The sequence below is a fragment of the Petaurus breviceps genome, unplaced genomic scaffold (genome assembly GCF_028583685.1).
Source record: "Petaurus breviceps papuanus isolate PSGF00001 unplaced genomic scaffold, PetGlider_PUasm1.0 99, whole genome shotgun sequence".
Taxonomy (NCBI): Eukaryota; Metazoa; Chordata; class Mammalia; order Diprotodontia; family Petauridae; genus Petaurus; species Petaurus breviceps.
The window spans coordinates 9,219,244-9,246,690 of NW_027187465.1; the positions used below are offsets into that span (position 1 = coordinate 9,219,244).

A 27,447-nucleotide genomic window follows, 5' to 3' on the forward strand; every position below is an offset into this window, starting at 1 on the left:
GAGGAGAGGAGGCTGGCGAAGCGCGGGGAAAGGGGGCCGGAAGTGAGCGTGCGGCGGAGGCGTGAGCCGGGGACACTTTGCGGGGCGGAAGCGGGGGCCGTCAGCGGGGCGGAAGTGCCAGCCCCTCCCCGCCCCGGCTCGGCCTCCGTGCGCCTGCGCCAACTCTTTCCTGGCTGCCCCGGTCCCGGCTCGGCGGCTCCGGCGCTCTCGGGCTTTTCATGGTGAGTGGACGCTGGGCAGGGCAGGAGAGGAGAGGGCCGGGCCGCGATGGGGGAAGCGGAGGGGTGCGGGGGAGCCTCAGAGGGCAGGCGCAGGGCGGAGGGGAGGGAAGGCGCCCCCGGCGGGCGCCGCGCCCCTGCAGCCTACGCCCCGTAAATGCCGGACCAGAGGGGGGAGGGGAGGGGGCTACGAGCTCTGAAGAGGAGGGGTCCCATGGGCGGAGCGGGAGGGGGGCGAGAACCCGCCCCGACGTGGAAACCACGGCCTGGGCTCCAGCCCGCTTCCCCCCTCCGGCCTCAGTTTCCCCATCTGTAAAATGGGGGACGTGGTCTAGATGACGTCTCTGATTTCTTCCAGCTGTAGAACTATGACCGTAATTGCGTGTGAGCTTGGACAAGTCAGCTCCCTGGGCCTCAGTTTTCCTATCTGTAAAATGTGGGGGTGGGTGGGACTAGCTGGTTTCTGAGGTCCCTTGCAGCTCCAGGTCTTTCGATAGTGAATTTGCACGGAATTATCTCTTCGGTCCCTTTCTACTCAAAATCTCCTGTATGAGTGGTTAACTAATAGTTAGCATTTATTATATATAGCACTTTGAGGTTGCCAAAGCACTTGACCCACCTTTTATCAAGTAATTTTATGATACAGGGGAGGGGCACTCTGGATCTGGGATCAGACACCAGGTAGTGAGGGACTCCCTGGAAAGTTAGTGGTTCTCAGGGACTTTTTTTTGCAAGGGGTCCTTGTGAGCAGTTGCTTGAACAAGTTATGGAGAAGGGGTGGGAATTAGGATCTGGTTTGGGAGGACCCAACAGTCAGGGAAGGATACCCTGAAGGAGGGTCAGGGGGATGCTAAGTCAGGTCCTGAGATCAGGGTCACTTGGTCTTGGGCCCTATGATGTAAACCAGTGGCCCTTCCTCAGTGCAATTGGAAACTTTTATCTCTAGGTCTGAGGTGAGGAGGCTGGTGAACCCTCTTTGGAGCTTATGGGAAAGTTGCTTTGTTTATTTGTTTGCACTTTAAGTGAGGGAAGTGTCTGGAGATAAAGATACCTGTCTAGATCTGGTGACTCTTTGTTTGCCACAGCCCCCTCCCATTCCCATCCCACCTTCCCTTCTACCTAGTCCCTCCCCAGATGCCCTTTGAATGGCCCTAACTAGCCAAGGGAAGCTCTAGAATGTCCATGAGTCCTCCCAGGGGCCTGGGAGGGTGAATGGAAAACCTTGAAGTTAGTAAGCATTTATTAACCACCTTGTGTGTGTCAAATACTAAGTGCTTAGGGTACAAAGAAAGGTAAAGGCAGCCCCTGTTCCCAGTGAACTCATACACTAATGGGGAGAGACAACATAAACAAGCTAGATATATATACAGAATAAATTCGAGATAATAGAGGGAAGGTGCTAGCATTAAAGGGGGGTTGGGAAAGGTGTCTTGTAGAAAGTAGAATTTTAGCTGAGATGTGAAGGAAGGCAGGAGGGAAAAGGAGAGAATTCCAGGCATGGGGGAACAGCCAGTGAAGTTGCAAGGAGTCGGGGAAGCTGGTGTCACAGGATCTCGGAGCAGGGGCAGGGGAGCAGTGAGGAGTTAGAATATTGGGAAGGAGGGGCAGGTTAGGAAGGCCAGGAGAGTTTCTCTTAGAGCCTTAGAGGTGATGGGGAACCATTGAGGTGTATTGAATAGGGAGACGGGGTGACTTCCTTTGAGAAGATCACTTTGATAGCAGAGTGAAGGTTGGATTGGAGTGGGAAAAGGCTGAAGCTTCTAGTGCTGTAGCATGGAGTGGTAACAGTATCAGGAAAGAAGGGGACTAAGGCTGACCTGTTGCACAGGTGAAATTGATAGAGATGTTGCAAAGGTGAAATCGACAGGCCTTGGTAAGGGCTTGGAATTGGGGAGAAGAGAGGGGGAGGGATAGTAAGGAGTCCAGGAGGTCACCCAGCATGCCATCCCAGGAGACTGAGAGGGGGGGTCCCCTGGACAGTGATGGGGAGGTTTGGAGTAGTCCCAGCTGTCAGAACTGATCCTTGAATGCCCCATGATAATGGAGTCGGTCCAGTTTGTTTGATGAGTCAAATAGAAAAGTCCATTTTCTGCTCTAGAAGTGATACTTGCCAGGAGCTTTTGTCTTAAATCATAGCTGAAGAAGAGACAGCACCAGAATTTACAGAAGGGTTGGGCCTCTTCTGATAGAATTGGAGACATTATTTTGATCGTTTGCATGGGTCTCCTCTTAAAAAAAGAGACTGTTCGGAAAGAAGGCAGGAGGGAAAGGGAGCTTCTTGGAATAAGCTCTGTGAACATCTTGGTCCGGCTGCCTCAGTTTACAAGTCAGATGAACTGCAGCCAGGACTCCAGATCCCTTGCTGACACCCCCACTGTCCCATTCATTACAATATTGGCCAGACTGGACGGTGGGATTACCTCCTTGGAAAAAGGGCGTGAATCTTTGGGCGTTCTGGAATGTAAGACATAGAAGGAGGGCCAGGAGAATGGAATGCCTCTGGTTTGGGGCTGGGGTGGGCGGGACCCCTGGTGCTAATTACAAAACGGACAAGTCAGAATTCTGTCTTGAAATTGGAAGAGGGGGCGGGGCAGAGATGAGAAAGTAATTCTCTGAGGGTATGGTATCCCCCTCTTATTTGTAGATCCTATCTTTGAACGCGTGCCCCCATGGCAAGGTGGGGGGGCGGGATTTGGAACTCAAGGGATTGTGGAACTGAATGTTGTAAACTAAAAGTAAATAAATAAATTTTTAAAAAGAGAGAGAACCCTTTAGCTGCCCACATGATTGGGATAAAGAAGGGCTTCTCTTTGATTGAATAGGACTGGTAACTGACACCTTGTATATCAGTTTCCTCTTTTTCCTTCACCACTCCTTTAATAATGAAATCAAATCTTGGACAAAGTGGAGGAGGGGGGCCAAGGGCTGGTGCCCCTGTGGAGGATGAAGCTGGCAGGGTTCTTCCTCAGGCTCCAAGGTGGACCTGAATGGGCCCAGATGATTTTCTCTGAGGGCCTCTCCAGATCCCCCAGCAAACTAACCTATGGACTTTGGAAAGTAGTCCAGCTTCTCCTGCCAGATCTGAAGACTGAGTAAATCCAGGTCAGGGGATCTCAGCCACTGTCTTGGGCAGTTCAGCTTGGTACCGGTCAGAGAGTTGACTCTGAAATGGAAAGAGCAGTTTGGGAGATTTAGAAGGCTTCCTCTTATGGGTATGGTGCTGTAGACTGCCCAGGAAGGTGAGAGAGAGAGAGAGAGAGAGAGAGAGAGAGAGAGTGTGTCAGGGGGGTGGGTGGAGGTGGGGAGCCAATGGGAGGCAATGAAAGCAAGAGAGAAGAGGCCTCGTTGACAAGATCTGGGGAGAGTAAGGAGTCAGTAGACACTGAGTGTGTGTCCTCAGTAGGCCTGGGAGGATGGCAGTAGTGATATCAGTAGTGATAGGAAAGTCTGGAAGAGGGGAGTGCTTGGGGAGAAAGATGAGGATGTGCTGGGGTAGAGATGCCCATGGGACATCCAGATGGATGATGTTCAGGGGCAGTTGGTGATATGGGGCAGAAATATCACCCTCAAAACAAGTTTCCCCAGCTACCATCGTTCACCAAGACTTTGGGCAAGACACTTATCCTCTTTGGGCCTCAGTTTCCACACCTGTAAAATCAAATGATATCTGAGGGCCCTCTCTGCTCTAACACCCCCCTCCCCCCGTTCTGGGTCACTTCACCCTGAAGTTAGAAATGTGGCACCGAAGTCTGGGTTATTTTGTTGTGTGGTAGGAACAGGCATCCAGAGACCCTAAGCTGGCAAAGCTTGGGCTTGGCTCCTGTATAAGGTGTTGATTGAAGAATTTATATTCAGTTCAGTTCAGCAAATACAGTATTTAGGCACTTGATCAACAAGCAGCTATTAAGGGCCTGCTACTTGCTATTAAAATAGAATGTAAAAATGAAACTGTCCCCGTCTTCCCAGAGATTCTTCTCTAAAGGCGGGATAGGACTTGTCGGTCGCTGTAAAGTACTAAGTCTCTACACAGTAAACACTGAAATTGGGAAGAGGGCTAGCTCCTGGAAGAAGCAGGAAGTGAGATCTGAATGGAGTGAGCCCTCCAAGAGGCCTCTGCGGCCATGGTGGGATAGAACGTTTTCACTGAAGGTCTGTGAACAGGAGATGGACTATCTCATACATCCAGGCAAAGTGGGCCAGCCTGACCCCTGGAGCATAGAGTGTGTGAGGCTTGAAAGGCCAGCCTCTGCCCTGATAGTGAAGGCTTGTGGGTTTGGGTTCTAGCCTAGGCCAGCAGGGGAGTCGGCCCTATGCTCACACCTCTGCTTCAGGAATTTCAATTGGCAGCTCGGTGGGAAATGGATTAGGGGAGAGGCATAAGGCAGGGACAGCCTGTAGGTGGCTGCTGTAGAAGGTGCAGGGAGAGGAAAGTCTGTTCTGCCTCAAGCCAAGAGACCAGAATAAATAGGAGAGACGTGATGAAGATTGAGGTATGTGACTTGGCATGGGTGGACTCCAGGCCTGAGAGTGAAGAGTCACGAATGCTTCCCAAGGTGGGATGCCAGTGAACCAGAAGCTTGCTGGGAAGGTGGCAGGGCCAGGTGCAGGGGGAAAGACAATGATGGGGTGGAGATGCCCGCAGGACACTCAGAGGAGAGATGATCTCCAGGGGTGGTCAGAGGGCTGAGGCCATGGCATTAAAGGAGAAAGGAATCACTGGTGTTGGTGGAGAGAGTGGCTTCAGCAAGGGCCTGTGAGAACAGTGGGAGGGGAAGAAGCTAAGAAATGTGGGAGTCTGGAAAGGCCTTGGTGGAGGGGGGCCTGGGGCTGTACCTGTGGATGTCCACCCAGCCCCCTTCTCCCCTCTCAGCTGTACCTGCCCCCTGTGTTCAGGCCCAGATTCTTGCAGCATGCTTCTCCTTGGGCTGCTCCAGCCTGTCCTTCCTCCACAGCTGCTGTCTGTGTGTCTGTCCATCTGTCTGTCCGTGTTTCCTTAAGTGCTGATCTGATAAAGTAAGTGACTCTCCTCCTGAGCCTGGCTTCTTGTTGCCTCAAAGATAATGCCTAATTCCTCTGTTTAGCTTTCAGTGCCCTGCCCAGCCTGGCTCTGGTCTCAGTGGAACCTGCCCTCTGCAGGGGGCCAGCCTGGCTTTGTCTCTTTCCTCAGTCCTGAGCTGGCCCCTGCCCAGGCCTGGAATGCTCTCACTCCTTCCTTTTGCCTCCTAGCTGTTTAGCTACTTTGTAGGTATTGGGATTTATTAACTTTACAATTAAATTGTGTATTTTTGGATATATTTGTTGTCCGCGCCCCCCCCCCCCCAGGCTAGCCCCTTGAGAGCAGAAATTGTCCCCATTCCTGGCATTAGAGGGACTTAATCAATATTTGATTGATTGAGTCCAGGAAGATTCAGAATCTGAGAATGAGGAAAAGAAATCTTTTCAATATCCAAAGCACCAGTGCCCGGGACTCTGCCAGTGTCTAATATAACTGGCTGGTGGTATTTAAGCTGGGCCATCCTAAAATCCTCTGAAGCCAGGCCCTGTTTGATGACATGGTCACTTGGCTCCCTGGGGCTGCTGGACAAGCTAAAAAGCAGTGCTTGGCTGTGCCTTCTGAGGAGAACCACCTTGGCACCTGCTGTCTGCTGAGTGGCGCGTGGCTGTTCCATGGAGCCCCACTTAGACATGGGCTGTTTATCAACTGCTTGTTTGGGACTGATGTGACCAAAGGATTTAGAGCTGGAAGTGAGGGAGCTTAGCAGTTACCTGGGCCAAGCCCCCTATTTTACAGATGGAGAAACTGAGATCCCAAAAGCAGACGTGGAGTTGCTTTGGGCCACTCCTGTTGTAAGAGACAGAGCTAGGATTTTCCCCCAGTTCTTTCTGACTGTATTGCCATGATTTTGGCACCTCCTTCTGGAGCAGCAGCATTGTGGATGGTGGGTAGGGTCCCCACTTGGTTCTGCAAAGCATTCTTCATTCATAGTGTAGCTGAGCTCAATAATTTATCATTACTGTGTTCCTAGAATAGCCATTACTCCTATTAGTGCCATAGCAGTAATTACCACCATGAGTACGATGGTTTGTATGGAAAAGCGTGACCCAGGGTACCCAGCAGTTCTCTCTGTCGAGCTGTTGCTGTGGGAGCCCCCAGTGTACCATGTGCCCGGCCCCTTGAAGCTCAGCTTGACTTGGGGGGACCCTGGCCTGGCAAAGCTGCTATGTGACTGTCTTCCCCCACCTCTGGCAGGAAGAGATGTCGGGAGAAAGTGTGGTGAGCTCAGCGGTGCCAGCAGCTTCCACTCGCACCACTTCTTTCAAGGGGACGAGCCCCAGCTCCAAGTACGTCAAGCTCAATGTGGGGGGAGCCCTCTACTACACCACCATGCAGACCCTCACCAAGCAGGACACCATGCTGAAGGCCATGTTCAGCGGGAGGATGGAGGTGCTCACAGACAGCGAAGGTGAGGACCAGCCTGACCCTGGGAAGGGCATGGCGGGCGCCAGCTGGATGGGTTGGGTGGGGAGCAAATGGGGGAGAAGGGAGTGGGGCATTGAGAGCAGGCTGGCCTTTGTCAAACTCAGGTGACCAGAGAGCCCCAGGGTGGGCCCACGTTTGTGGGACAGCTTGTGTGAGGTTTGATCAGGCCTCAGCTGAGGCTTGAGGAGAACCAGGAAGACCAGGGTTCTCGGCCTGCCCCCCTGACTTGTGTTAGCTCTCTGGGCCCCAGCAAATCAAAGCGGCTAAGTGGTATGATAGAGGGAGCTCTAGGCCTGGAGTCAGGAAGATGTGAGTTCACATCTAGCTGTGTGACCCTGAGCAAGTCACTTCACCCGGCTTGCCTCAGTTTCCTCATCTATAAAATGAGCCAGAGAAGGAAATGGTAACCAGCATCCTTGCCAAGAAAGCCCCAAGTAGTGTCATGAAGAGTTAGACATGACTGAGAATGACTGAACAACGACAGCCCCAACAAGTCCGTTCCCCTCGCTGGGCTTCAGCTTTCTCATCTGTAGAATGGAGCCTGGCTGGCTCCTGAGGTCCCTCCCCCTTTCAGTCCAAGAGCCTCGGGGAGGCTGGGCAGAACCCGCTCTATGGGGCTTCTGCAGCCATTGGGCACTGGAGAGGAAAGAACCTGCCGGGTGTTCCTTTGTTTGTGACTTTGGGGGTTTCTGTTTTTTAAGTGGAGAGAGTAGGGGTGCCCTTAAAATCTGCTTCCTTTAGCTCCCTGGAAGGAGCCCATGAGCGACTATTCTTGAGAAAGGATTCGTGGGAGGGCATCTTGTCCAGCAGTAGAACATCTTTTATCAGAAGCTGGGGTGGGGGTGGGGGGGCTGTAACAGCTGGAGGACACTAAATATGGGGGTGGGCAGTGGCGCTGTGTGAGTGAGGTGCTGGGTGGGAGAAGGCCACAGGTGTGGGAGGCCAGGACTGCTCCGGGCACTGCAGAGTTGGGTTCCTGTGGCCTGCCATGTCCAGCAGTGGCCATCAGGATGGGCTCGTCAGCAGGTGGCCTCCTGTCTGTTCTCATCCTGGCCCTCCCGCATCACCCCTTCTCTGGCCTCATCTTCTTTCTCCCTGAAGCTCTGGTCCATCTGTCTACCCCATGTCATACCGTGCTTCATGGTGCCGCCGGAGGCGCCTCACCCCGGCCAGGCTGGCCATCACGGCCACCCCTCATTTCTTTGTCCTCTTTCCTGGTGGGTGGTTACCACCGGCCCAGCCTTCTAGACTACCGGCTCTCAGCAAGGCGAGGAAACAGGCCCTCTCTGTGCCATTCCTTCACACCCACCGTGTCGTTTCCCCATTTCCTCCTCCTTTGTTCCCATCTTGGACAAAGTAGGCACTCCTTGCCAAAGCCAACAGCCCTTGCCCCTCTTCCTTCCCGTCTCTCCCAGGAGCTCTTGGGTCCCCCTCTTCTGGACTGCCCTCTGCCAGGCCTGGGCTCCTCCAAACCTTCCACCGCCTTGGGCGCTTGTCCCACACCTCCCCTCCTTCCACCGAGGGCCAGAGCCACCCATGTTGCCTGCCTTTAGCTTCCTTACCTGCTCACTGCTTGTACTGTGGCCTTTGGCCTCACTGTACAACTGAGATCTCTCTCCACCGTTACCATTGATTGTGACGTGGCTCATGCTGGTGACCTCTTCTCAGTGCTCATCAGTCTCTGCCATGTCTGACTGACCCTGGTGACCACCCCTTCCTCTCGATTACTCGCTTCCCTCTTGGCCTTTGTCCAGGACTGAGAGGGGCGCATTAAAGTCTCCTGCTGCTATTGTATTACTTGCTACATCTGCTCATAATTCAGTTAGTTTTTACTTCATGAATTTAGATTTCATCTTTATCAAATTGCTGGTTTTCTCAAGGAGAAGAGGTTGGGAGAAAATTTAGAACTCAGTATTTTTAAATATAGTTTTTAGAAAACCCCACCACGTTTTCCAGACTCAGATGCTGCAGCATTTTAGATCGTGTAAGTTCAGTGTTTCTGTTGGTCAGTTGCCTACAGATCCTTTCAGCAGGCTGTCTCTGATGTTGTGATTTTTGTTGTGTCTGTTGTGGTTTTTTTTTTTTTTTATCACAATTGCTGCTTTTTTGGTAAAAGCCCCTGTTCTCTTCTGTGCCTCCTCCTTCTCATCTGGCCTTCTCGGGCTCCTTTGCTGCATCTTGCTTCATCTCCTGCCCCCTAACCCTGGACGTCTGCCCCAAGGTTCTGTCTCTGGACCTGCCTGGAATGTTTTTATGGGTTGAGTCAGTTCAGTCATGGATGACTCTTCATGACCCGATTTGGGGTTCTCTTGGCAGAGATAATGGAGTGGTTTGCCATTTCCTTCTCCAGCCTATTATACAGATGAGAAAACGGAGGCAAATAGGGTTAAGTGACTTGCCCGGGGTCATGCATTTAGTAAGAGTCTGGGACTGGATTTGACCCTAAGTCTGTTAGCGCTCTGTGCACTATGACGCCACCTAGCTTCCCTCCCCCCACTACCATACTGGTGTATAGTAAGCACTTAATAAAGGTTTGTTATCAGTGTTGTCACGAGCTCCCTTGGGTTTAATGAACATGTATGTGTTCATGGATGAACACCAGCACTGTATCCAACCCCTGCTGCCTGGATGTCCTAGGAGATGTCTACAGCAGGCCGCCCCCACTGTCCTCTCTCTGTTTCTGTTGAGGGCCCCAGCCTTCCAGTCCTTGGATTTGCAGCTTCTCAGGCATCCTTGACTCTTCTCCCGCCCCCTGCACAACCAGTTGGCAGCAGCATCTCTGCTGTCCATCTCTCCTCTCCAGTCACATAGCTGCTGCCCTCCTTTGCACCCTTGTCCCCTTTTCCCCTGAATATTTGTAATAACCTTCTGATCGAATCCTTGTTCCCAGGCTCTTTTCTTTCCAAACCATCCTCCATGTAAATACCTAAAAATCTTCCCAATGTGCAGGTGCAACGATATCATTTCCTCACTTGAGAATTCTCTGCAGCTTCCTGCTGTTTGTAAGGCAGGATGAAAAGCGCCTTCATTTGTCCTGTAGGACCCTTGAGAGTCTGGCTCCATTCTGCTTTTCTAGACTTCCTGCCCACTACTCATTTCCCTTTACACTCTCCACATTCCAGCCAGTCTAGTTTCCAGCTTCCTTGCCTTTGCATGGGCTGTCCCTTATGCCTGGAGCACACTCTCCTCTCCTTACGATCACTGGTATTCTTGGTCCCTACTTACACAAGCCTGTCCCTGTGCCTTCACATAGGAGGCATTTGGTAAATATTTGTGTTCACTGCCTGCCCTTAGGAGGCCTTTCCTAATCCCTCATTGCCAGTGTGGCCTCTTCTGTGCATTGTGTCCCCCAGCAGATCAGAAGTCTTTCAGCCTTGGGCCTGGTATTCATCTTGTCTTTGTGGCCCCAACACCCAGCATAGTGCCATGACTCTCATAGCCAGGGCTTGTGGGACTGGACACGGGCCTTCCTGCCTTCCTCATGACAGCCTGAGGCTGCCAGTGGCAAGTCAGGGGACTCAGGCTGCCCGTCCGAGGAGGAAAACTTATGCCCTGGCCTAGCAGTAACCTGGGCACTGGCCCTCCGATGTGCCCAGCTTCTCTCCCCATGCTCTGTGTTCCAAGGAGGTGATGGCTACCCTCAAGCCTTACCACCGTCTTGGCTGGTTTTACTCACTCAGCAGGGCCCTGGTGAGAAAAGAGCCCTGTGAAATCAGGAAGTGGGAGCTGGCGGCACTGCCTGCTCTCCTGGGCCCAGTGTGCCACCCCCTGCCTCGCCTGGGCCAGGGCGCTGGGAGACAAGCATTTTATTTGGGTCCCAGGCCAGGCACAGACTGATCCAGACTCTAAGACCACAGACCTGTGAATTTCTCTTCCCGGGCATCTGAGGGTGCCTGACATCGGAGACTTGCTGAGGCTTGGTCCAGGCAGCAGCCTGGTCCTGCTGGGCGTTTGGAAGGGGCAGGGCTTGCTCCTGTCTCCACCACACCCAGCAGCCCTTGGGACTATTTCTGGAAACCGAGACAATAACATCGGAGCCTGATCTGATAAGGTTGGCACCACCCTGGGGGGAGGGGGCGTCAGGAAGAGGAGGCAGACGGTGTGTGGTGTGCTGTGCAGGAAGCGAGGGCAGGGTGGCCTCCCTGCTTCTCCCCAGAGCCGGCTGTTTCTCAGCCTCGGGCGCTGCTGCACAGACTGTCCACCCACCTTCACATCCCTGCCTGTAGGTAGAAGGTTTTATCAGCCCTGTCGGTGACCTCCTGAAAGTTTGTGAGAGGACATCCATGTGCCAGACAAGCCCAGAACCCCTCTGGGTGGCAGCTGAGGCTGTGGGAAGACTTCTGGGTTTGGAGTCTGAGGACCCGGCTACACTTTCTTGTTCTGCCTCTTCTCTGCTGGGTGACTGTGGTCAAGTCACTGTCCTGTGGGCCTCAGTTTGACTCGTCAATGGAATGAGATTGGACGGGATGACCTCTGAGGTCCCCCAATCCCTAAATCTCTTGTCCTATCCTGCCTTTGATGTCCTGCACCTGGGGCAGACCACAGTGGTGGGAGGCCTTTGCTCTGTCCTCATCCTTCTTGATCTCCCTGCAGGGTTGGACCCTGTTGAACCTCCCTCGAATACATGCTCCCTCCAGCTCTCTCCTTCTCTGTCTCCTTCGCTGGGCCATCAGCCACTTCCTGCCTGCATGGGCATCCAGCCCTGCCCCAGACTCTGGTCTGTCTCTGTCCCTGCCCTGCTTCCTCAGGGCCTTCCATGTAGCCTGACATCTAGTAGGCCCTTCATCAATGTTGGCTTCTTGGGGGCTCCCAAGGGCAGGCAGTGAACACAAATATTTACCAAATGCCTCCTATGTGCAGGCACAGGGACAAGCTTGTGTAAGTAGGGACCAAGAATACCAGTGATCGTAAGGAGAGGAGAGTGTGCACCAGCTCTCAGAGGTTCACTTATCTCTACCCAGCTGGACCCCAGCTTCGTCTGTCTAGCCCCAGTCCTTTGCCTGAACACTCGTCATGCTTCCCCTCTCAGAGACCCAGCTGCTCCCTGGGTGGGGGAAAGGTGCCACATGCACCAATATGCCCCTGAGTTGTCTGGTAATGGGCCTCAGGGCATCAGCATTTTACACCCAGCATCTAGCTCTACCTGAAGCCTTGTCTGGACCTTTGTGGGGGCTGGGGGAAGAGGCCCAGGACTCACCCTGCAACAGGCTTCCCCAGGGCGTCAGAGTGACTGACTTGTAAAGTGAGTTGGGCTGTCAGCCCCTGTGGATGGGACCTGACCTCCCATTTCTAGGACTTTCCAGAATACATGGAAAGTCTCAAATCTGACCCCATGAAGGGGATCCAGTTTGGCCATCCTGTTTGAGGGGAGAAGAGCCAGGGGCCTTGGTGATGGGTGATGGGGGGTGGGTGTCCAACTGCCGTCCTCCAGAATAGCCACAGACAGCTGTCAGGGCAGATGGCTCCTCTCCTGGGAGCTCGGCAGAGCTCAGGTCTCAAGTTCCTAGGATTCTGCCAAAGCTCTCATGTTCCCCCTCATCCCCTTGGCCTGTTGGAGCCCTCTGCCACTAAATCAGCTCATCGTCTCGCCTTACGTGGCATGGTCTCAGGTGATCCCTGTGAAAGTGAGAGGCTGGAATCTCTGGCTGGCTGGGCCCAGGCAAGCTTAGCTCCCTGAGCCGTGCTCGCCCTGGGGCTCTGCTGGCACAGACGTTCCACCTTCAGTCTAGTATTGGGGTGATACAAAGGAGCCTCGTATTCCAGGCTGAGGCTGCAAGTGAAGACAGTTGTGTGTGGGGTTGTCTCCCCTCTGGGCAGGTGGTGCAGCCATAGCTGTGACTTGGTGGAAAAGTCCTGGGCCGCACCAGAGAGAGGACAGGGAGGGGCAGCGCCTTGTTCCGGGTCGTACAGCTAGTAGACCTCAGGGTTTGAACCTGGGTCTTCCTGACATCAAGCCTAGCACTGTGTCCATTAGCCCTGCTGCCTCTGCAGCCTGAACATGGCTCATGATTGTGTCCTGCAGAAGAGTGCGGGGACAGATATGCCCGAGACTCTGTGTGTGTGTGTCTATCTGTCTGTCTGTGTCTGTGTGTGTCGATGTCTGTGTGTCTGTCTGTGTGTGTCTGTGTCTGTGTGTGTGTGTGTGTGAGATACATCCAGTGCTGTGGAGAGTAAGGTGGTGACATTGAATTGAATCAGACTAGGCGATGGTGCTATGCTACATTTGGAGAATGTTGCCCCAGCTTTGGTGACCCCTGATTTCTTGTGCACACAGGAGTCCATGATCTCAGAAGAATCTGAATTATAGCTTCCCCAGAGAACCCTGGGGCGTTGCCCGCCCTACCCACCTCCCAGGGGTCTTGGGGGTGGGGGGGAGGCGTGTGTTTCTGATAGTTGGAGATCTCTGCATGGGGGCCCCAGAAAGAGGCTGGTCACAGAGGGGAAGGAGGTGAGAGGAGAATGGCAGGTTGGGGTATCACTGATAGAGACAGAAGAAGTCCTCTGGAGCATGAGGGGCTGAGGGATCTAGTTGGGGGGTTGATGGAGAGACATGAGAATCGTGCGGCAGGGGAGGCTGCCCACCTACCACAGGAGTCACTGATCCGGCCCGAGGCAGCATCCCCACCATAGGAAAGGAGGCGCTGGAGAGAGCTGTGCTGAGGCTGGGCTCTCCTGTAGGCATCACCTGCCTTTGAGTGTTTGATGGGGCATGCCTCTTCAGCTTGGCCTGGTGTGAGGGTGGGGAGAGAGTGACATGGTCATTTTGGTCTCCACTGAGTTGTTGGAGAGATAGGACAACCTGAGTTATCGTGAGCCGGCCTTTATAGACCAGGTGGTCTGTGGGTAGTGTTGGATTAAATCCTTCCCTCAGGGCTTGGAGGTGGCTTTGGGCTCCCCCAGCCCAGTGGCAAGTGTCTATTGTCCGAGGTCCAGGCGGCACCCCATGTACTGCTACTGGTCGGCTCTGTGGTGGGACATTGCACAATCAGAGTGACTCCCAGAGACTGTCACTAAGGTATGTGGGAACAGGGACCTGACTCTGGAGAGAGGACCCTCACCCACCAACTCCCTGTTTCCAGAAAGAGGGCCGTGTGTCATTGACATTGAGTCAGAGCTAGGCCTGGAGACCCCCAGGGTTTGGCTGAACAAGAGGGGAGGGTCCAGGCTGCCTGATAAGGCAAAGGATCCTGGGAGGTTTCTGAGGCAGCACGAGGGAGGGCCTGTGAACTTAGCTTCCTTTATACTTCTTAGATGTTGACGTGAGCTCTGGTCTTGGGGTCCAGAAGATCCAAGTTCAAATCCTGCCTCACATAGTTCTTGGCCATGTGAGTCTGGACGGGTCACTCAGTCTTTCACAGCCTCAGAAAACAGGGATGATCACAGCACCCACCTCTCAGGGTGGTCGTGAGGATCAGATCTGTGCGTCTGGAAGCGCTATCTGAATAAGTATTGGTTCTTATTCTAAGCAGTTAAAAACATGGGTCTGCGAAGAGGCCGAGAAGTTTCACTGGACAGCCAGAGGGTCCATCCACCACACACAGGAAATGGAGAATCCCTACGCTTCAGCACCAGCATGAGCCCTGCGCCATAGGGGGCTGGCTGAGGGCCTGCTGCCCCCGTTTCTCTTGTCCACCTCCCAAGGCAGTCTGTGGCCCAAGACCAGTCTCCTTCTAGGAGGGAGAGCCCCCACACCTGTGGTCAGAACTGGCTCCTGATTGATCTTGTAATGCCCACGCCCGGTAGCCTGGCTGAATCAGCATGTGAAGAGAATGACCCTCCCCAAGCTGAGCCCCCTCAGCTCTTTATAAAGCAGTTGGATATACTGGAAATTTAAAATGGCATTAATTGGAACTGCCCAGTATGTGCACAGTCTTCTCTGCCCTTATTTGTCCAAAATATGATTCCTTCACCACAAGCACTTCCTGACAGCATTCTTGGTCCAGAGCCCGACCGCATGGACCTCCCGGTAGTTTATGGAAACTCAAGGCCATCCGTCACTTGTCGACTTGAAGTGAGGGGCCCCTGCTCAGACCTTGCAGCTGGATGATCCGAGGAGCAGAGAAGCGGAGCCCTTTCCCAATAGGCAGTGGAAGGAGACTGGGGGCCTTCTCTGCTGGGGCTCTGCCTGGATTCTCGTCCAAGGATCACTCCCACAGCTCCTGTCCGACAATGCCCCAAGTGCCCTTGACGGGTGGAAATGGGCAGGCCCAGGAGCCTCATAGAGCAGGCCGGGCACTGGCTACTTCTGCTTCTGAGTCAAGAAAGTCCCCTCCTCTCCAAGACTCAGTTTGCCCCTGTGGAAAATGGGCATGCGCTCCCTTCTGAGAAGTGGATGAAGGACAGACAGAGCATGTCCCAGCATCCTGAGCCCATTGACAGGAGTGAGAATGTCAGACCAGATGAGACCACGTGGAGGAGAGAGACCCGGCCTTGCAGCCCAGAAGTGCCCCTGACCCACCTGGCCGGGTGAGCCTCCCCACACCTGGTCCAGGTCCCTGCCCTGTTACGGATAATACTTCACACCGCAAGGCATCAAAGGAAGGTGACCCCCGTTTTGTAGATGAGGAAGCTGAGTCTCAGAGCTTAGGGCAGGGGTGGGGATGTGCACTGCACTACCCTGACACTCAGGGAAGACCTGGGGCCTTTTGCCTTATTCTCTGCTGGCAGTGGTCTGTGAGTAGACTTCGTTCAGCAGGTCTCCCTTCTGACCGCTTCTCCAGCCCTCTCTGAGCGCTCCGCACCATCCCCAGTAGTGGGCACTGCCCTCTTCCATCATGCTCACATGCCATGGTCTCGTTGGCTGTCCCCTAGCGGTGGGCACCCAGGGCCAGAGCAGCAACAAGCTGTTTGGGCGTGCGGGGCTCCCTTCCTCTCCCGCGGCCTCCTGGGGCATGTTAGCAGCATTGTTGTGGGAGCTTCTCGAGGCTGGGGCTGTGTTGGCTGCTCTTTGTGTCCCCCGGGTTCACCTGACGCAGGGCCTGGCACGTGGTACGAGAGGTAGAGCTGTGACCTTGGAAGTCTACACAGGGAGAAGCTGAGGGTATTGAACAAGAGTAAGTGAGGTCCCACGGGCAGAGCCCAAGCCCGCATCGAGCTGCTGCAGCCCGGCCTCAGGTTTCTGGCCTGGCCAGCTGTCACTGAGGAGGGGGCTCTGCCGTCCCACTGGGCCACTGTCTAAGGGCAGCATATGGGTCCCTGCAGGGGGATGTGACCTTCACCTCTGTCCTCACTAGCCTCTTTGTTCTCTTCCCACACAGGCTGGATCCTCATTGACCGGTGTGGGAAACACTTTGGCACGATCCTCAACTACTTACGGGATGGGGCTGTTCCGCTGCCGGAGAGCCGCCGGGAGGTCGAGGAGCTCCTGGCTGAGGCCAAATACTACCTGGTCCAGGGTCTGGTGGACGAGTGCTTGGCAGCCTTGCAGGTGCATGTCCAGCATGGACATCCTCAGCCCCTGCCCCAGCCCAGGGATGTACTGCCTCAGACCTGCCTTTCCCTCCCCCTTCACCATCCTGTCCTTGGGGTGGCCAAATGGGACCCTGAAACATCCCCCCTCCTGGCACTGCCCCACTTGCCACCCAGGGCCCCTTGACTGGACTGGCTTGGGTGACCATTCTCAGGAGTCACCTGCTTGGAGAAATGCCAGCCGTTTTCTTGCCTAATAAAGCAGGATTCAGTCTCTCCCTGAGCCCATGGACTCCCTCCAGTTTAATTCAGTAAACATGTATTAAGTGCCTGCTGTTTGCCTGGTGCTAAGGATACAGAAAGAGGCAGAAGCCTGCCTTGCCTTTAGGGACTTGGGACCACTCTGGGTGGGGCCTGGGAACAGTGGGCATTTCAGGCCCCCACGTTGTCGTGACCACGTGTTGCCGTGGTGTGGGGCCAGGCCGTCATCCCTGGTGGCACACTTCTGGGCACACAGCAGAGCGTCTCTTAAAGGGGCCACCTGGCATCTGGCAGGCTCCCTTTTCTCACCACTTGGGCTTGTTACACTTAGAATTCAGAGTCCCCACCAGACGCCAGAGCAGGGGAAAGGCTCCTCCTGGGCTGGGCCTTGGGAGGGGAGAAGCCTCCTTTTGGGCAGAGCCTCTAGACTGAGGGCACATTTTGTTCCAGCAGAACAAAGACTTCTACGAACCTTTCTGCAAGGTCCCTGTGATCACCTCCTCTAAAGAAGAACAGAAGTTGATAGCCACGTCTAACAAGGTAGGTGGGAGACCATGCCTCGCTAATTCTCCAGGAGGTGAGGGTAGGGTGCTCATAGGCAGGCCTCCATCTAGGGCAAGGGAAGGGGAACAAGCATTTAGGGAGTGCCTGCTGTGCCCAGGTGCTGTGCCCAGGCTTTACAGATGTTTCACTTTTTCCTCACAACAACCTTGGGAGGGAGGTGCTTTTATGAGGATCCCAGTTTGACTATTGAGGAAACTGAGGCAGGCAGAGGTAAAGCGACTTGCCCAGGGCCACCTAGCTGCAAATTATCTGAGACTGGATGTGAACTCAAGTCCCTGGGCTCTGGGCTCTGGGCTCCTCGTTTATCCCTTCTCTCCCAGTGTGACTCACACTAACAAACTGTTCCTGGCTTTCCCTTCTCGCCCGTTCTCTGCAAGGTCTCCAGTCCAGCAGCTGGCCAGTCCAGAAATAATTGTGCTTCTTCTTTCTCTAAACAGCCGGCAGTGAAGCTGCTTTACAACAGAAGTAACAACAAGTATTCCTACACCAGGTAAGGCCAGAGTGGCTTGGCGGAAGACACATTTATTTCCAGCAAGAAAACCTGAGACCCAGGGCGGCCAGGTAGCACAGCAAGTAAGAGCACTGGCTCCAGTGTCGGGATGACCTGGAGATCAAATCCTGGGCTCAGACACTTAGCACCACACCCAGAAACACCTGGCTGTGTAACCTTGAGCAAGTTACTTAACCCCAATTGCTTAAAAATAAATAAATAAATGAAATAAAATGGAGGCTATAACAGCACCCGCTTCCCCCCCCCAAAAAAAAGAAAAAGAAAACCTGAGACCCTCGAATTCAGACCCCTCCTTGCAAAGACAAAGCGCCTGTGCCCAGAGAGAGGTGCTCACTCACCTGGGCTCACGCATCAGGTTAACAAAGCCCAACACAGGACTGGAACTTGGATTGAAACACTGACCCTCAGCCCTGGTTCTGTCTGCTCACTGTTATCCCCTCCTCGCCCACCCTCTTAGAGTCTGTGCCCCACCAGGATGCTCGCTTCTTGGGAAAACTTGTTTCTGCCTCAGTGCTTCCTTAGATTGAGAATGTGAAGTGGAGGGTAGGGCCTCGGAGCGGGAGAGGGCAAGTGAGGGCAGGGAGCAGGTGAGGGCAGAGCGGGTGAGGGCAGAGCCGGGTGGACCAAGTAGGGGAGCTTGGCAAAGACTTTCTGTCGAACCTTCCATTCACCACGGGAGCATCTGTGTGTGTTCAGTCCTTCTGCTCAGGCCTGGGCTGAGCCCCTGCTCTGTGCCAGGGTGCAGTAATGTTCTTAGCACACAGAGGAGGCCCAGGGGCCTTGCTCTGCACTGACCAGCTGCCTCCACCCCTCGGTCATGTCCCCACTGCCATTGCCCTGGCTGGGGCCTTCTTTCCTCTCTTAGGCCTCTAGGACATTGAGCCCCCAGACAGTTGCTCAGGATTGTTAATGCCATGGTTGGCACCTATTCATCCAGTGTCAGCCGTTGGCTCCGCTTGGCTGTGGTTCCGTGGCTCACCTGCCATGCCTGCCGCCCTTGTCCCATCCGTCTGCCTCAGCGGACGCCCTCCCACCCATTGTCACTGCACCAACCCAGGGGCACAGTTCACCACTCTGGATGTTTCTTTTGCAGCAATTCTGATGACAACATGTTGAAAAACATTGAGCTGTTTGACAAGCTGTCCCTGCGTTTCAATGGGAGGGTCCTGTTCATCAAGGACGTCATTGGTGATGAGATCTGCTGCTGGTCCTTCTATGGTCAGGGCCGGAAGATTGCAGAAGTCTGCTGTACGTCCATTGTCTACGCCACAGAGAAGAAGCAGACCAAGGTGAGGGCCCCGAGAGGCTGTGGACCCCATAGCCATAGTCCTCTTTTAGGGAGCCCCAGGGCTGGCCCCAGTACCTAGGCTACATCCTGTGTCCCCCCCAGACACTGTCAGTATTGTGGCAGAGAACACAGACAGACATCCCCCTCCCCGTGTTAGCCCAGGCCCAGCATGTGGGCTTCCAGGCTGGCTTGGCTGCCCTCTTCCTTCCTTACCTGCCGGGCAGGGGAGCAGGGAGAGGTTGGCTTTGAAGGGGGCCTGGCTCAGCAGCCATCCATCCCGCCAGCAGACGGGTCCTGGTATCCCTGGGGGCCCCATCCTTGGGCACCATGGCCACCCTTTGGGAGGACTGTCCCCAGACTGTCACCTCTGTGGTGAGACAGTTCCCTTTCTGAGAGGGAGCGGGGTCTTCCCTTGACTTTCCTGAAGAACTTCCGTGCACTGTTCAATCCAGGTTGACTTCAGTTCTAGGAAAGGATATTGCATTGAAATAGACATTAAAGCATTTGTTTCACTGCCGTTCTATATGCACTCTAGTGTTCTAGGGGACAGAGAATTGCATATGGCAGCCCACCCTTTAAACTGGGCACCGTTGGTCTATAAAGCACAGGCATTTCTGTGTCATCACCCCACCTTTGGGTCCCTTCCCCACGGGCCCCAGAGTAGAAGAAAATGTCAAAGGTCGCCATCCCCAGGCCTTGAGAGTGCAGCTCCCCAGCCCTGAACCTTTCCTTGTAAAAAATTCCCAAAATGGTCACGTTCGAGGCAGGTTTGGAAGGAATCCTAAAATGTCAGAAATGAAAGGGACTTTGGAGATAAGAATAGGTGACGTGTATGGACACACATTTATGTAGCTCTAAATGTTTAAAAAGTTTTGCATGCTTTGCAACCTTGAGATTAGGTCCTGTCACTCTAACTATATTACAGGTGAGGAAACTGAGGCTTGGAGAGCTTAAGTGACTTGTCTGTGGTCCTAGCAAGTGTAAGCAGGGGGATGTTGTACTGATGCTTTCACTTCCTGCTGACTCCCCACCCAAATAGAACCTTCCCTTGGAAGACGAAAGAACAGCCAACCCCAGCGAATCCTGCCCTAGACAGTTTCTGAAAGTGTCTGCGTCTCTCCTCACCGGCAGCCCTCCACCTCTGCCAGTCAGTGCTGCTGACCTGGACGTTAATGTGCTCAGGGTGTATGTTCTTCTCTTGTTCATCCTTTCTTTGCATCAGTTCATAGGAGTCTTCTCAGGTTTCTCTGAATTCTTGTTGGTCATTTCTTACAGCACAGTGATATCCTTCATGCACTGCATGCCGTTTGCTCAGTGGGTGGACACCCCCATCCGCGACCCTAGACTGGTCTCATCATTTTGTTTGATGGATACAGAGACCAGAACCCCAATGGGGAATGGTCTCCCAGCTAAACAGGTCCAGCAGCCTCTTGGCTCTAAACTGCATTTGGGGGGACAGGTGTTGAAAGTTGTGGATTCCAGGGACTTACCTACCCTATTTTCTGGGAACACAGGTGGAGTTCCCGGAGGCCCGCATTTATGAGGAAACCCTGAATATTTTGCTGTATGAGGCTCAGGATGGCCGAGGCCCCGACAATGCACTTTTGGAGGCTACAGGTGGCGCTGCTGGCCGTTCCCACCACCTGGATGAGGATGAGGAGCGGGAGAGGATTGAGCGCGTGCGTCGGATCCATATCAAGCGCCCCGACGACCGGGCGCACCTCCACCAGTGAGCGTCCAGCCACCCCCATTGTGCCGCTCACAGGGACTGCCCCCCAGGCGCCCCGCCTGTCGAGTCTGGAAGCCCTCTTTTGTAACACTCTGGATCATTCTTTTGGTATTTCTTGGCAAGGTGAATTGGTTCTGTCACGGGGACACTCTTCACCCTGGGACTGCTCATGCTGCATCTGTCATTCTTCCTCTTTCCCTGAACATGAACGAGGCTTTGGGGAAAGCATTGCCCAGTCCTGGGGATGAAGAGGGGGAGTGGGTGGCAGGTGACAGTGAGGACTTTGATTTTCAGTATTTATTTTTGGTGAGAATCCCTCGGGGTCAGCTCCAGGGTCAGCTCCGAGCTCTCCGCAGATCGCCCTGATACAGAGCTCCTTCCCGTGGGTCAGCTGCCTGTGTCCCGGAGGTCTGCGGTCCCCAAGGCTGCCCTGAGCTGGTCTCTGCCCATCCCGAAGGGAAGTGCAGGGCTGTAGGCTTGTCCCACCACTATGCCCCCTCCCAAGGAAGAAGGCCCCAAGGGCCAAGGACAGTATTTCCGTGGCCAAAAGGCAAAGAAAACGCAACACCAAAACCTCAATTGGGAATTTCTTTTCTCTTAGAACAATCACAGGCGTCTTGTGGCCAAAGAAATAACCCCCTTAGTGTCAGGATGTGGTAGGTCTCGGAGTCTGGTCCACAGAGTCTCCAGGCTTCATCCTGCCCTTCAGCCAGGAGCTGCCTTTCACTGGCCCACCAGGCCCTGGGCCCCCAAGTGTCCAGTTAAGAATGTGGCTTGGACAGGGTCAGCTCTGCATGGCCAGGGGGTCTGGTCCCCGAGTCACAGGCAGGACAGCAGGTGGACATTGGGCTGAGCAGACCCCACTGTCTGGCCGTGTTCTCTGTCACAATACTGACAGTGTCTGGGGAGACGCGGGATGTAACCTAGGGACTGGGGCCGGCCCTGGGGCTCCCTAAAAGGGAGCCTCAGGAGCTCTTGGGGCAGGTCCATCCACCACTGCAGGTCAACGCTTTTCAGCCATTGACTGTTGTGGGGAGTTGTGTCCATCTCCAGGCAGTTAGTCCTGAAGCTGCCAGCGTCAGGACTCCAACTCAAGTTCTCCTGGTTCTGAGGCAGGCACTGCATTCAGTAGCTCCTTGGCTTTAGCCCTTACCCCCCTCCCCCCGACCCACCACTGCCTCTCTTGCCTCCTGAGAGGCAGGAATGACCATCAACAGACTTTAGGGGGTTCCTTCTCTGAGTCAGAATTCTCTAGAAGATGAGTTCTTCAGCCCCTTCCCTGGGCAGAGCCAGGAGGGAGGGCCCCTGCCCTCACCCCAGAGGCAGAGGGAAGACAGCCAGGAGGCATGACCCCTGCCCTGCTCTGCCACCCCTACCCCTGGGTCAGAGGCTCCAAGAGAAGCTCGGCCTCTCAGGAGAATGTCCTCACTCGGAGCTTATGTTTCTGTAGTGTCTTCACCACAACCTGCCAGGGAAAGAATGACTATCAGCCGCCCCATTTTACTGATGAAGAAACCGAGGCTGGTGGAGCCCTTTGTGTCCTGCCACCACCGTCCAGCTAGTGCGGGTCAGAGTCAGGCCTCCAGCCCAGGTCTTCTGCCTTTCCTTCCTGTAAATGAGAAAGTGCCCGCAGTGCTCTAGGTCTGGTCTCAGGGTGAGGACCCAGCAGGGCTCATTCAGCACACACGAGATGTACAGATACCTTTGAAATGTCTCCTGCTTGTTTGTTTTTTGCCACTTTCAGAGAATAGAAAAAGGATGTGTTTGTGTGACTGAGAGTGAGTCGTGTTGCCCCCCCCGTCCCAGGGGGTGAGTGGGTGCGTGGTGGGCAGCTCTGCGGTAGCTGCCTCCCGTTGTCTCTGCCGCTAGGGAATGGCAGGGCGACTTGGGCTCTGCCAGGGAGACTCAGGCCTGTGACGGCAAAGAGATAACGGGCATGAATGAGAGGCAAGTGCCTGTGTATGAACTAGAGGGTTTTGAGTTTTATACCAAAGCATTTGTTGTGGCAAGTTTGGTTGTTACCAGACAAGGTATTTCTGTGAGTCTATTTATGTACTGAAGCGGCTTCTTGTGACGTAAGCCATACGCTCTCAGAGGGACTTGGCCTGTAAGCAGTCCGAAGGGAGCGGGTTTTTAAAATGCTGTTACGTTGTCTCCTGTTACCATCACCCTCACCATCAGAAAATCCCACCCAGACCATGTCTGACTGTCCTAATCATGTCTTCATCAGCCAAAGGCTGAGATTAGCTGCTTTGTACAAAGTGTTCCTGACTCAGTTTACCAAGTCAGGCTTCACACAGTTGATTACACCTGCAAGGGTCTTCTTCCCCAAAAAATGTCTTTCAGAAGAGCTTTGTGTTGATAGGATTTAACTTCCCACCTGAGTCCTATACACGGGGCCTCTGGGGAGATCGGACAAGCTCTTGCCCATCTTCTGGGTGGGATTGTGCATCAGGTTACACCATATAGTGATGAAGCATCGTGAATGTGGGTAGGCCACAAAGGTGTCCATTGCATTGGAGAAGTATGATTACTCTTCAAAAGTAGATTTTTATTAATCTAGAATCCATTCTTCACATAATAAAACCTGGACTTTCTTAGCACTGCCATGGTCGACGAAGTTTCTGACAGTTTGCCTTTTCCTTCTGTCTCAGTTCCCCCTACATCCAGCCACAAGAATGGCTCAGCTTAGGGGAGACCAGGGTCCCAAGGCTGACGATGGCACTGGCCAAAGTGACCTAGGGACCCCAAACCAGTGTCTCCCCAGGTCCTGCAGGGAAAGGGAAATGAGGAGGCACCAAGCTGGCTCTCACAACTGTAGCCCAGTCCAGTGATGCTGGAACCACATACTGCCTTCGCTCACATTGTGATTGTGACTGGTTTTACCCATTTCTTTCCCTTTGTGGCAAAAAGACAAATCAGGTTTCTATCAGAACTCCCCAATCTTGGCTGTACTCAGCAAGCCCTCTGGCTGCCAACCACATCCCTGAGGCCAAGATCTGATGTATTTTCCTTCGAGCAGGGTGCACTTAAGGAACCCAGAACACTAGCTTGGGGTAGGAGCTCATAAGCTAATTCCTGGAGCTGTCCTGGCCCTTTCTGTTTGCTGACCGTCGTGGTTTGCTGCTAGATCTTTTCTCACAAATCCAAATTTTCAATTATCCTCTGAAATTAACCTTAGATTTATGTTCCCCTTAATGCCATTAACCTGACAGTTCAAGGGACATTGATTAAGTGCTGTGTATCAGCTTCAAGCAGAAGGATAAGTCAGGTTCTAGATTCAGCCCCAACCCCAAGCAGAAGGGCAAGAAACAGGTTCTAGATTTGGCTAATATTTGCAGCCATTTTTCTAGTGACACTTCAGGGCTTAGAAGTTAACGTCATTGCTTAAGAGCAATCAGAGAGCAGCCCAATGCTTTGTCAAAAATAGTCCATTTATTGCACAATTACAAAAATTGAGGTTTAGCACAGCTTTGAAAGGTGGGGCACACAGTTACTGCTGCCTCAGTTCTGGCCACTTGCGTCCCCTGACCAAGACATTCAGTCACCCGCCACACTCCATGCAGACAGGGCAAGGAGAGGGGCCTTTCTGAGCCATGTGTGAGCACGACCTTAGCTCTTGGTCCAGTCTTTGCTAACACATTTTCGTGTCCTTCAAAGAAACAGACTGAACCCTGAACATTTGTGGCCCGTGTCTGGCCCATGGGCACATCATGGAACACCGTTGTGGAGAGGACAATGGGCGTGATTCAGTTCCTGTAGAGTTGCAATCGTAAAATCCTTTCCTGTTGAGTGTGCTTTTAACAAGAGGTTCACCAAAAATATCACTTTAGCACATTCGGATGTCTTATACTAACTGTGCCCTCCCTCAAAGCTATGCACAAAATGCTTGTGTTTTGTTTATTTAGAAATATTCGATGTTTATAGGTTACAAGCATTTGTCTATACATATATATATATGCAAAATAAAATGATATAAAGGACTTCTACATACAAGTTTTCTGACACCTGTTTTCTAGGCTTTCTCAGGCCCGTTTAAGGCAGGCTTCCAGGCCTTGGGGCATGGGGATGGAAGAGGAGAGATGTCATGACTGGTTCAGTTCAGTGCTGATTGGGAGTCTTGGGTCAAAACACCATCGTGCTAAAAGAGCAAAAGACACCAATGTCTGCCATATTCTCCATAGATTTTTCACAGTCTGGAATGGGGGGAAGTGCCTTGTAGCTCTGCCCTCAGACTGGGAGCAGTCAGTCTAGGAGAGCTGGAACCATAGAAGTAACTTTCAGAGGGACACATACCTAAGTAGTTCCTTAAATGGTCTAAGCCAGGTTTATTTAAAGGCAGAAACTCAATTTCTACAGCTCTGTAAGATGTCTTTTTAATTAAAATTTTTTTTAACTTTTGCTTTTTGGAGGGGGGAAGGTAGGACAATTGGGGTTAAGTGACTTGCCCAGGGTCACTCTGCTTGTTTTGTGTGTGTGTTAAGTGTCTGAGGCCAGATTTGAACTCAGATCCTCCTGACTCCAGGGCCGGTGCTCTATTCACTGCACCACCTAGCCACCCCTATAAGATGTCTTTTGCTTAGTAATCTGTCAGAATGCATGTTTAGGGTCTCCTTACACAGCCTCCTCATTCCTACACCACTCTGTCGAGGAAATATTTCCAGTGTTGTCTTCATTTGTCCCAGTAGGGTGAGTGGTCACTTCCTTGGGCAACAAAAGAGGCCAGTACTTCTTGGGATGGTGTCACCAAGGATGCAGCAGCAAGAGGGGTGGAAGTCAGTTTTCAGGTTCCAAAACTTGAATGAAGGTGAAAGCCAGGCAAACATTAGCTACTGTAAGAACATTCAAGAAGCTTGCTGGTTTGTGGGTTCAAACAAAGCCTCGCATTTGGAAGACTAGCTAGAGTGGATGGGTCTACGTCTAATGTGACATGACCACAAACATGACTGTTGCCCGTTTAAGTAGATGAAAAGCTGAAAACAGAACTCCTCAGTGACACCCGCGTTCTTATGCGTGAAGCTGGGATTCCTTTGGTGAGCTGGAGCCTTCATGCTCATTTTCTCCTTTAAGAGCCAAGATGGTGACCGTTGGGTGTTGCCCATATCAGGATTTCGTCTGAACTGACACCTATGGGAGAAATGAGCCTTAGTTTCCAGAGTGGGGGAGGGAAATAGTCACACTTTCCCCCCTATCCCAAGTGTAGAAGAAGACAGTTAATGACCCTAGTCGCTCTGGACATGATACCCAAGCCATCTTTCCAGCTAACCTATCTTAGAGGATGTGAGATTGTCCTCCCTGGTCTATATGGCTCTCATGTCTCCACCAAATAAATGCTGCTCATCTAAGGACTTTTCCACAACCCTCCAGAGGTGCAGGAAGTGCAAGAATTATTCCCATTTTGCAGATGGAGGCAATGAAGCTGAAAGGTCAAGGGATTTGCCCAAAGTCACTTGTTAAATATCAAAACTGACTTGAAGACAGGTTTCTAGAGACAGACCAGGGTTCTTTCGTCTTCCCTATGCTTCCTGGAACACAGGCATGGTTGATTCTTGCTCATTCCTTTATCTTGTCCAAACCCCATGATTCTTTACTTAACCTAGAACATCACCCTGAGATGCTGTGAAAGCCTGCTGCCATTGTTGACACCCTCTCCTCCCTCATGCCGCCTCATTGCATGGCCATTGATCTTTTCAGACTTGCCACTGTCTCCTCTCACCAGCCTTAGGAGGTGGGCAGAGCAGGTATCCAATGAGGAAAGACACCCAGATAGAAGTGATTCGTCCAGCTGACCAGCCCTGGCTGGTGAATAGCAGGTTCAGACCAAGAGTCCAGACAGCTCCAAACAGCCTTCCCTGGACATCGTCACTCACCACTACTAATTGTCCGTCTTTGTCTTTATAGATCTGTTCTTCCTGTCCGGTATTGAAAATTATGGTGCCTTCTTTTCCTGAGCTAATGTAAAACTGTAAACTACAAAGAAAGGCATATATTACTTAAGTATCTGCCATATTCTGCTTTGCTGCTTCCACTCTTCCCCCCAAAAAGCCACACACATGCACACACGTGTGTGTACATACATGTGTATACATGTGTGTTTATATACACATATGTTTTGTGTGTGCTATGAGACTTTGGCTATTTAAAACTAAACTTGTTCTAATCCAAAGGCAATTTTAGTTGCACAAAACTTTTTTTTTAAAGCAGTTTTAAAAAATGAATTATCAAAGATAATGTATCAAAAATTAAAAATATATATCAAAGATAATTCAATAAGAATTCCCTAATTATGTAAACATAGGGATAAGCCATCCAGGAACAGCTCAGATGGGAGTCATCGAGGAACCGAAGTGGTCTCTGATGTTTTAATGTGGTTGTCTAGATCATGTTAACACGGCCATTGATCATGCATGATCATACATGATGATCCTTAGTCAGACATAAAAAGAGAAGCCAGAAAGCCTGAAGCTGTGTCCAGGTTTTCTTGGCCCCTATGCCCTGTGTTTAATTAAGGCAAAGGGAACCGGAAAGCTAAAAGGAAGATTAGAATAAGTGTGTAAGAAGGGGTTGCGTGGGGTGGGGTGCCCTCCTTTGCAGGGCCGCCTTTTCACAAGAGATCTTTCTGAAAGTTCAACCTCACCCCAGGAATCTCTTTTTGGTTTATGTCATTCAAGTGACAACTTTTTACTATAGAGTATCTAGGAAAATTTAAATGAAGTCCTTGTAATATGGGGAGCCCTAAACCAAGATAGGATGAAATATACAGTTATCTCCTACTTAAGGCCGAAGTTGATAAAAAAAAAAAAATTCCACCAGAGAAGACAAGTTTTCCATACAATGGAAACTTCAGCTTGAGTGTCTTTTAGTAAGAGGGTTTTGGGGGTAAAGCCCTAAGTTCTTACAGGGTTCTCATCCTTTTCATGAGGGCTCACCTTTTTGTATGCCCCAACCTCCCACCCCATCAAAGCTGTGGGGCCATAGCAGTAGAGG

General features: G+C 52.5%; 2 protein-coding genes across 3 annotated transcripts in view; one reads left to right on the top strand and one right to left on the bottom strand.

The window, feature by feature from the left end:
* Positions 1–82: 82 nt before the first annotated feature.
* On the top strand, positions 83–24,456 carry KCTD10 (potassium channel tetramerization domain containing 10). 2 transcript variants are annotated; one of them, XM_069081444.1, is made up of 7 exons: positions 83–221; positions 6,469–6,682; positions 15,957–16,126; positions 16,822–16,908; positions 17,370–17,422; positions 18,537–18,732; positions 20,246–24,456. In XM_069081444.1, the coding sequence occupies exons 1-7, from the start codon at positions 219–221 to the stop codon at positions 20,462–20,464; spliced, it is 942 nt and encodes a 313-aa protein (XP_068937545.1). In that variant the 5' UTR covers positions 83–218; the 3' UTR covers positions 20,465–24,456. The 2 variants fall into 2 exon arrangements, with proteins under 2 accessions (XP_068937545.1, XP_068937544.1); XM_069081443.1 differs by having other exon boundaries at positions 95–221; positions 16,819–16,908.
* Positions 24,457–26,084: 1,628 nt separating this feature from the next.
* MYO1H (myosin IH) overlaps positions 26,085–27,447 on the bottom strand; it is a 48,447-nt gene continuing 47,084 nt past the window's right edge. The window contains exon 30 of the mRNA XM_069081442.1: positions 26,085–26,430. Within this exon, the coding sequence (XP_068937543.1) occupies positions 26,151–26,430 (280 nt within the window). The 3' untranslated portion in view covers positions 26,085–26,150. The remainder of the gene's footprint in view (positions 26,431–27,447) is intronic.

Excerpts from the sequence above, each read along its gene's own strand:
- KCTD10 (XM_069081443.1), top strand. Across the intron at positions 17,423-18,536 it reads AACAAGTATTCCTACACCAG|CAATTCTGATGACAACATGT; the intron begins GTAAGGCCAGAG and ends TTTCTTTTGCAG. Across the intron at positions 18,733-20,245 it reads CAGAGAAGAAGCAGACCAAG|GTGGAGTTCCCGGAGGCCCG; the intron begins GTGAGGGCCCCG and ends CTGGGAACACAG.